Here is a 9,432-nt window from a genome sequence, read left to right as displayed (position 1 = left end):
GAAGGAATGTGCTGGAATAAGAAAGACACAGGCCTGGTGGGGACACTGCCCTGGTATTCGAGAGAACAGCTGGTCTCTGGAGGCCTCATCTTCCTTCCAGACCCAAGGACAGAGGAGGCGCTGGGAAGGCCCCAGAAGGCTTCTGAATGTTAATGACACTCAACTGTACATCTAAAAATGATCAGTTTTTATAAACTGTAAATTTTGTGTAATGTACGTTTTCGCACAATAAAAAAAAAAAAGAAGAAGGGATAAGTAATGGTGCAGTCATGTTGGACAACGGTCGGTGATTCCTCAAAAGGTTAAGCCTCAGGCGACCGTACGCCCCAGCATTCCACGCCCGGGTGTGCTGAAGAGAAACAAAAACATCTGTCCACGCAAGAGCTTGTCCATGAAGGGTCACCGCGGCATCGTCCACAAAGTGGAAACAAGCCAAATGGCCATCCGCGGAAGAACGGATGAACAAAGTGTGGTCTATCCACGGGGTGGAACAGGGCTCAGCCATTAGGGAACGAAGGACGGACACCTGCTCCAACACGTCCGCACCTCAGACACGTGATGCTGATGGAAAGAAGCCAATCACAGAAGGCCGAGATGTCCAGACTATCAGCAAATCGACAATGACAGAAAGCTGAGTGGTCGCCTAGAGCTGAGAAGGGGTTGGAGGGAAAAGAGAGTGCTAACAGGTCCAGGGTTTCTTTTTTTTATTTTCTTTTTTTTTTTTAAGATTTTTATTTATTTGTTTGACAGAGAAAGAGAGATCACAAGTAGGCTGAGAGAGAGAGAGGAGGAAGCAGGCTCCCTGCCAAGCAGAGAGCCCAATGCGGGACTTGATTCCAGGACCCTGAGATCATGACCTGGGTCGAAGGCAGAGGCTTAACCCGCTGAGCCACCCAGGCACCCAGGTCCGGGGCTTCTTTCTCAGGTGTTGAGAACGCTCTAGAAATGGATAGGGTTATGGTTGCACAACTTTGTAGATATACTAAAAACCCCTAATTTGTACATCTCTAATGTACATGTGATTTAATGGCATGGGAGTCATATCTTGTTAAAAAAAAAAAAGTAAGATTAAAAAACTGTTAGAAGAAACAGGAGTCTTCTGGGAAAAGCTTGGCCATCCGTCCGGGCATCCGCTGGCCATTCTTCTCTCTGGGACAGGAACCCAGCAGGTCTGGGGTCTCTGCCCCTCTCCCAATGCCAGGCATCACAGGCTCAGGATGCTCCCAGCAGGGGGGAGGTGTCAGGGAGGGCCATACAGAGGGGTCTGGGGGGAAGGGGAGGCGGGGAGCTTCCAGATGGAGAAAGGAAAAGAGGGCATCAGGCCGCCTGGCCCAGCGCCCCTGCTCCTCTCCCCACAGCCTGGCCCTGGGGCCCCTGGCACACTCCCCATCCCGGGGACCCCTTAGTTGTGAGAGAAGCCCCCGTGGGAGAAGACAGGGAGGTCTGGGGCACAGGCAGCAGCCTGGGGAAGGCAAGCCAGGGGGTTGACCTCGCAGGCCCCGGCATCCTGGTCCCCCCGGAAATAGACAGAGTCCGCAGACTCGAAGGAGGGGTCCTGGTCAAAGAAGTTGTAGGATCGGAGGAAGAAGCCCACACTGTTCCCCACAGTCACCGTGTTGGGAACGTCTTCCGCGTGTGGGATGTGCAGGAAGCCAGCTGTCACCCAGGCCACCAGGTCCTGGCAGAGGAGAAGAAAGAGGATCCTGAGGCCTGGCTTCGTGAGGGACAGGCCTGCCTCCTACGGCAGCCGTGAATGTGAGGATTTAGCTCACTAGCCCAGGAAAAAGGTGAAGCTTTCTTTCTCAGTAGGTTCTAAAGACCCTCAAGGAATCCGGCTTAGGAGTGAACGAGGCGGCTCATCCTTGCTCCCCTTCCCTCCCCCTCTTGCCTTCCCCTTCTCCCTCTCAGCTCACCTGCCCTGCGATGGTCTCGTTGTTGATGAAGTCAGCGAAGTCCACGGTGGGAGACCAAGGGTCATTCAAATTGTAGATGCTGGTGCTGCTGCGCTCCTCTTCCTTCCGCTGGGTCACGGCCAGCTGGTACCTAGGGAGATTGGATTAGAGCTTGAGGTCAGCAACCTGTCCTACTGCCCGAAGCCCCACCGAAGAGGGAACACAAAGGGGAAACAAGCACAACGGTCTCACGGTGTCGAGCCTCATTATCATTCTCTGTATACTTGTTCTCTTTCTGTCTCTCTGTCCCACAGAGTTCTTGAGTTTGTTCCATATCCCGTATCTCCCACATCCACGGGGCCACCGTTCAGACCTCCGGTGGGAATGGCATCCTCACGCGTCCATCCGGATCTGAGCCCACACCCTGGATGCGTGTGTGCAAACGAGGCCTGATTCCCATCCTCAGTCCATCCCAGGATGTCAACTGCCTGGGTGTTAGGACAGTATATTCCCGATCCACGTTCCTCTCTTCCTCTTGGTGTTTTCCTCCAACTTTCATTGTGAACATTTTAAACATTCAGAAAAGTTGAAAGAATGGCACAGTGAAGCCCCGTGTGCCCACAGGCTGGACTCCGCCTTCCACATCTCAGCATGTTTGACTCAGCACGGAGCTCTCCGTCTCTCCCTCCAGGCAGTGGGCTGGCTTCATTTTGGGCGGCACTAAGATCGTGGCCACAGGAGCGTGTGTTTGTGCGCGTGCGTTTGTGACTGTGTATGCGCACGCACACCTGCAGGAGGTTGCGACACGTAGCTTCTCAGCCACATGGGCCCGTCCTACAGTCCACCTCCTCCAGCCGTGACACCCCGCCACTCACCTCCCCCAGCTGAAGTCTCTCTCCAACGAGCTGTTCTGGGGCAGAGGCTCCCCCGCAAAGCTGAGCACCTGGATGCGGTAGCCCCGCGGGTGACCCCACTTGTTGCTGTGGTTGCTGGCCAGGTACACGTAGCTGGGCGGGGCGCCTCCCAGGGGGAAGGAGGCCTGCTCCTCAGTCTCCAGCAGCTTCCGGGTCACCTGCAGCCTCTGCACCTGGTGCTCGGGGCTCCAGGGGACCGCCGTGGGGACATAGGTCATGTCCTCGGCCCAGACCCAGTTCTCCATTCCTGCAGGGGAGGGGTAGGGATGTGGGGGGAGGGGAGGGAGGGCTGGTCATGCAGCTGCCCTGTTCCCTCTGGACTCTGTCCCCTCCCTGGCACTCACTGCCTCAGAGTGGGGCCACAGAGAAACCCAGGATGGAGTGTGACCCTGCTTCCCTCCCTCTCCCCACGATACCCCAATCCAGAGATTTGGTGATAGTGTTTCTGCCTGATGTCATTTCTGAGAATAATCCCGGACACCTTGTGACTGGGCCTCCGCTGACCTTGTCCCTTTAAGGGCTGGCCAAGGAGGATGGTTGCCCTGAGACTGGAGCAGCCTAGCAGGCCATGTGCAGAGTCTGATTCCTTCTGACCCAAGGAAAGGGTCTGTGATACATGAATGAAGCCCTATAGCACCACCGGAACTGCCTTTTCATGACCATAATAACAGCGGTAGCTCACGTTCATTACCCCTCAAGGAGCTCTGCACTGCAGGGCATTGGTGCTTTGCTCATACTGCAATCCTATGAAGGAGGAACTACCCTTGTGCCCATTGTAGAGATGGGACAACTGAGGCTTAGGGAATTTAAGTAACATGCTCAGGCTTCTCACCAAGGGCATGAGGTTAGCATCGTGGTGATGCTGGGGACCCCGGTCTCACTCTGGCTCTGCTTTGCCCACACCGCAGCACACAGAGGAGAGCCACACAGAGTGGGCACACTACAGGCAGACAGCAGACAGACAAGCCAGAGGGAAGGCAAATCAGAGCCGGGCCCAATGCTGCCGGAGCTTGACGGTGCTTCCTATCATTTGGGGCTTGGCGAGGAATTAAGAGCAGGGCCAAAGGCAGAGTCTGTTCCTTGAGCTCCGGGAATTTGGAATGATTTTCATTAGAATCTAACTAGGTACCCTGTTGGGAATCAACTTTGACCTGAGACCAAAGAGCAGTAAGGAACATATGCCAAAGCAGAAGTAGACTCTCGCTTTCCTTTTGGGGATTCACTGCCCCCAGTCCACACCCCAGCTGACAATTAAAGGCCAACAGTTTTTTCTGGAACATCCACACAATGGGCTCATGTGGACCACAGTGACAGCCACATGGCTAGTACTTCTCACTACGTGTCAGGCATAGTTCAAAGAGCTTGAAGAGCCATCCTTGCTTAGGTGTGGAGATAGAGAGATGTGTATGTCAGGTAGAATACATAACGTGATTTTCTAGCTAAGTCTAAGGAGTGAGCCTAAAAGCAATGATGGCCCAGTGCTACTGAGCACTGTGGGTGCCCTGGGCTTGGTTTCTAAAGAGCATCCTCCAGTAAAAAGGAACCAGAGCTCCTTGAAGAAATGGTTGGATTCCAGGGCTGGAACAGGGAAAATACAAAGCTCAAATTGGAACATCTTGGGGCACCTGGGTGTCTCTCTCTCCCAAATGAATTAAAAAAAAAAAAAAAAAGGAACATCCCGTGGTGCCAAAAAGAAAGAAGCATTCAAGAAAGGATGGCGGCATATCAAAAGGACACAAGAACCAACTGGAAGCATCTCCCAATGGCCAATACTGGGACAGTGCAAGGAACAGAATAAATGATACTGCTGGGTTGTAACCCTTAGAATAAAATAAATATCCATGAATCTGTGCAGTTATGAATAATTGCTTATATAAATCAATGTCAAGGGGCGCCTGGGTGGCTCAGTGGGTTAAGGCCTCTGCCTTCGGCTCGGGTCGTGATCCCAGAGTCCTGGGATCGAGCCCCGCATCGGGCTCTCTGCTCAGCGGGGAGCCTGCTTCCCCCCCCCCTCTCTCTGCCTGCCTCTCTGCCTACTTGTGATCTCTGTCTCTCAAATGAACACATAAAATCTTTTAAAAAAAATAAATCAATGTCAATGGAGGATAATTTTTCCTTGTGGAGAATTCTAATTAATTAATTAATGTATAAAGAATAAAGAAAAAAATTTGAAATGACCAGTGGGGAAATGTTGTAGTAATAATTCTTGCCAAAAAAAAAAAAAAAGTCTACTAACAGATGGTAAAAATTAGTAGGCAAGAATTTAAGAAGAAAAGAAATAGGATATTTGTATAGCATCAAAGTAATTGCCCCAAGATATTTTTTTTTTGAGGTTTTTATTTATTTACTTGACAAACAGAGATCGCAGGTAGGCAGAGAGGCAGGCAGAGAGAGTGGGGGAAGCAGGCTCACTTCTGAGCAGAGAGCCCGATGCGGGGCTTGATCCCAGGACCTTGAGATCATGACCTGAGCTGAAGGCAGAGGCTTAACCCACTGAGCCACTCAGGCACCCCACCCCAAGATATTTATTAACGGCAAATGGAAAAATACTAACTTTAAAAAAAATAGTTTATTTATTGGGGCACCCCCAACCCTTCCCTGCGTGTGTTCCTGCTCTCTCTGTGTCTCTCTCTCTCTGTCAAATAAATAAATAAATAAAATCTTATTTATTTGACAGAGAGAGAGCACAAGCAGGCAGGGTAATAGGCAGAAGGAGAGAGAGAAAGCAGGCTCCCTGCCTTGCAGAGATCCCAAGATGGGGCTTGACCCCAGGACCCTGGGATCATGACCCGAGCTGAAGGCAGATGCTGAACTGACTGAACCACCCAGGTGCCTGGGAAAAGCACTAACATGTAAAATGGAGAAAGTCAGAAAACGCCATCTTAACCAAGTGCTTGAGGTCAACATCACTAGTAATAAGACATATCAACGTCACATACCCCTTGATATGATGCACTGAGAAGGGCATAATGTCATCTCTCTGGTTTTCTTGCAAAAAAAAAAAGTACAATCTCAATCTTATCATGAGAAAATAACAGAGAAACCCAATTTGAGAGTCACTGTACAACATAATGACCAAAAATCTTCCCTAATGTCAAAGTCATGGAAGACAAGAAAAGCCCAAGGAACTGTCTTAGATTGGAGGAAACTAAGGAGAAAAGTCACCTAAATGCAGTGTGGGATCCTGGATTAGATCCTGGAACAGAAAAAGAAAGTTAATGGAAGAACTAATGAAACTCTAATAAGGTCTGTAATTTAGGTAATAGTACTGCAATAAGGTTAATCTCCTGGTTTTGATCACCATACTGCAATTGTATAAGATGTTAACATTAGGGGGAGCTGGGTGAAGGGTATAGGGAACTGGACAATGTTTGCAACTTTTCTTCAGTCTAAAATTATTTCAAAAGAGAAATTGTTTTGGGGTCCCCTGGCTGGCTCAGTCAGAAAATCATGAAGCTCTCAATCTTGGGGCTGTGAGTTAGAGTCTCGTGCTGGTTGTAGAGATTAGGGAAATTAAAAAAAAAATATATATATATATATATATATATATTTTTTTTAAGAGATGTTGTTTAAGGTACTCATCATTAATCCTCAAGTAGTCTTACTAAGAATGCACTCTTACACCATTTTTACACTTGGGTAAACTGAGGCACAGAGCAGTTAAGCATAACAATGTTTCTATCGTACACATTTTTCAAGGCACTCCACATGTTGCCCACTCCTCCATTAGAATGTAAGCCTCTCGAGAGCAGGGTTGTTGTTTCGTTTGTTAAATTGCATTAGGGATGTGACTGGCACAAATACCCGTTCGTGGGATGCCGGAGTGGCCAGTCGGTTAGGTGTCCGACTCTTGATTTCAGCTCAGGTCATGGTCTCAGGGTCGTGAGATGGAGCCCTGCTTTGGACTCTATGCCAGGTGTAGAACCTGCTGAAGATTCTCTCTCTTCCTCTGCCCCTCCCCCTGTTCCCTTTCTTAAAAAAAAAAATGCACTCAGTAACTATTTGTTGCTTGCATGAATGATACATTGTTATGTGAAAAAAACAGAAGTGGCAAAATACATGTATGTTATGATCCAATTTTGATAATGAAAATTCAAAATATTTACATCAGTATATGATACTTTCAGATAGTATACAATATAACAAACGTTATAATTTATTAAATATTGCAGATGCTATATTTAAAAATATGGAAGAATTTTTTTCTAAAGTATGGGAGAATAACTGATCTGCTAAGCGTGAAAATCTCTGAGGAACCTGGCTTTCACTTGTAATCTTTTAATCCTTCAGTGACAATTCTTTTTTTTTGTTAAAGATTTTATTTATTTATGTGATAGAGAGAGAGAGATCACAAGTAGGCAGAGAGGCAGGCAGAGAGAGAGATGGGAAGCAGGCTCCCTGCTGAGCAGAGAGCCCGATGAAGGGCTCGATCCCAGGACCCCAAGATCATGACCTGAGCTGAAGGCAGAGGCTTAACCCACTGAGCCACCCAGGCACCCCTCAGTGACAATTCTTAAAGCAAGACATGGAGACCTCAGTCCCCTCTGCTGGAATCCTTGCTTCCCCAGGGATGTCTTACCTCCTACATCCAGATCCACCTTGAAGTGGGCACTGTGGGTGTGGACGGTGCCCAGTGTGTGCTCCCCAACCCGGTTCCTGTACCTTCGGGAGTCACCAAAGAGGAAGGCTGAGCTGATGTAGCCGGTGGCGTGGAGTCGGACCTCTATGGCCCCGTTGGGGTGGAAGACCATATCCCACATGTAGTCATAGTTGAGCATGGTCGACACAGATCTGACCATCAGTACTGTCTCTGCAAGGCCCCCAAAATAGTGGGAGTGGATATCTGAGTGATGTCACCTCAGGGGGAGGCCCTGGTTCTGTTCAAACACGCAAATGGCATCACGTATTGTCTTGGGGGTGTGTGATTCCAGAAGGAAGTGCCAGTCCACGTAGGTGGCCCCATAGGGGCAGTCCACCCCCCGGGTCAGGGGAGTGGAGTACTTGCCCATGCCAAAGCCACCGTCCATATAGCGGGTCAGCATTGCTGCAGGGGAATTTCCACCATAGATAGCCAAGGCCTCCTGGAGGCTGATCTCATAAGCTAGTCGTTCTCCCCGGAAGCGGATGTCAAAGATCCTGGGGCCACTGAAAGCACCAAGGCCAAAGGAGAAAGTCCACAATGAGGAGGTCACTCGACTCCCCTGGACACCGAAGCGGGGGCCCCGGGGATGGAACTGCAGAGGTGGCGGCGGACCGGGGGGCCCCTGGGGCTTGAGGGACCAGGACCCACCTGTGCCGTTGTCTGGGACCAGCACCACGTTCACCAGGCCGGCCTCAAACTGGTCCTCCAGCTGGGCCAAACTCTCATAGTAGCGGCCTTGAAAGAACACCTTCTGGATGGTCCAGCGGGCAGGGTCCAGAGCCTTGTGGTCGACCAGCAACTCCAACCCTACGGGGTGCAGGTAAAACCCGGCCCCCGAGATGTTGTAGTAGAGGCCAAACCAGGTGGCCCGGTCCCCTGACTGTAGACCTCGGGGAGCTGTGGTCATCGTCACCAGGTTCTGTCCTTGGCGCTGGTAGAAGCAGCAGTGGTGGAGAAGGCCGGCAGCCTGGGGCAGCTCTCTGTCGAAGATCAGCCGGTCTATGTCCAGGTACTCTCGGAACAACACGGGGCGGCGGTGGTAGGGGAGGGGGCCCCCGTAACGCTCCACCGTCACATCCCGCAGGTAGGAGGGCCGTGGCAGCGGCCCCACCACCAGCTCACTCACGTTGGGCTGGGGCTGTCCGCCAAAGAAGACGATGGCCAGTGCCTCCCGGGCAGGTGGGGGGCTCCCCCTGTCCAGGTGGGCCAGGGCGGCGGCCTTGGGGGGCAGGTGCAGCTCCACCGAGAAGATGCAGTTGTCCGAGGGGCGGGCCTGGGCTGCATCCACCAGGCCTGGCCCTAGCTGCTGGGTCAGGAAGCTTGTCACAGTTGTCAGCTCCTCTCGGCTCAGGTCTGCAAACAGCTGGCTCTGGCTGGGGTGTGTCCAGGGCTGGGCACTGGGGGACACGGAGGGGCAGCGGGGAGGCTGGCCGGGTTCACCTTCCCTTTCCACTCCCTTCTCACTCCCACCTTCACCCATGCCTGTCACCAGCACACTGCACAGGGACAAAATAATGAAGATAGCCATAGTTAAGTCTTGTGGACGGTCCTTAGGCTCCTGAATCATTATGCAGAATGGGAAATACAAAGAGAAAAGACAGGACTTGGGAGCAAGATGTCTTTGGGTCTTTGGAGTGTCCTGATCTCTGAGTGGTGCTGCTGGGCACGAGGCGAGATGGGCACGTTGACGATAAGCAGCCGAGGGCAGATGGAGGTAGGGGTGGAGCTGGAGGGGGCCAGGGGTCAGACAAAGCTCGGGAGGTGGGGCTGAAGTAGGAACCTGGACTTTAAGTGGCCCACGTAAGCCTCTGTCCCCTTGTTCCAAATCAAACACTCAGGGTCAGGGTCGGGGAAACAAGCCAGGGTCGGGGAAGGGTAGGTTTTGGAGATAACACAGCTGGAGGGAGGCAAGAGGAAGAAGAAACAGGGACAGAAAGGGACTGTCCTTGGGTTCTTCCTCCACTCTCCAGGTAGAATCATTTTC

The 9,432-nt window shown here is 51.3% G+C and overlaps 1 protein-coding gene across 1 annotated transcript; it reads right to left on the bottom strand.

The window, feature by feature from the left end:
- Window positions 1-695: 695 nt before the first annotated feature.
- LOC308357093 (amine oxidase [copper-containing] 3-like) lies at window positions 696-9,150 on the bottom strand. Its single transcript, XM_080826582.1, is given in 5 exon segments — window positions 696-1,678; window positions 1,914-2,043; window positions 2,768-3,053; window positions 7,386-7,659; window positions 7,663-9,150. Coding segments are annotated over 5 exon segments (2,319 nt in total). The 5' UTR covers window positions 9,016-9,150; the 3' UTR covers window positions 696-1,402.
- Between the last annotated feature and the right edge of the window lie 282 nt (window positions 9,151-9,432).

This window comes from Martes martes, assembly GCF_963455335.1.
Source record: "Martes martes genome assembly, chromosome: 16".
NCBI classification, from domain to species: domain Eukaryota; kingdom Metazoa; phylum Chordata; class Mammalia; order Carnivora; family Mustelidae; genus Martes; species Martes martes.
The sequence above is the reverse complement of the archived record's forward strand: the minus strand, read 5'-3'. Positions and strand labels throughout refer to the sequence as shown.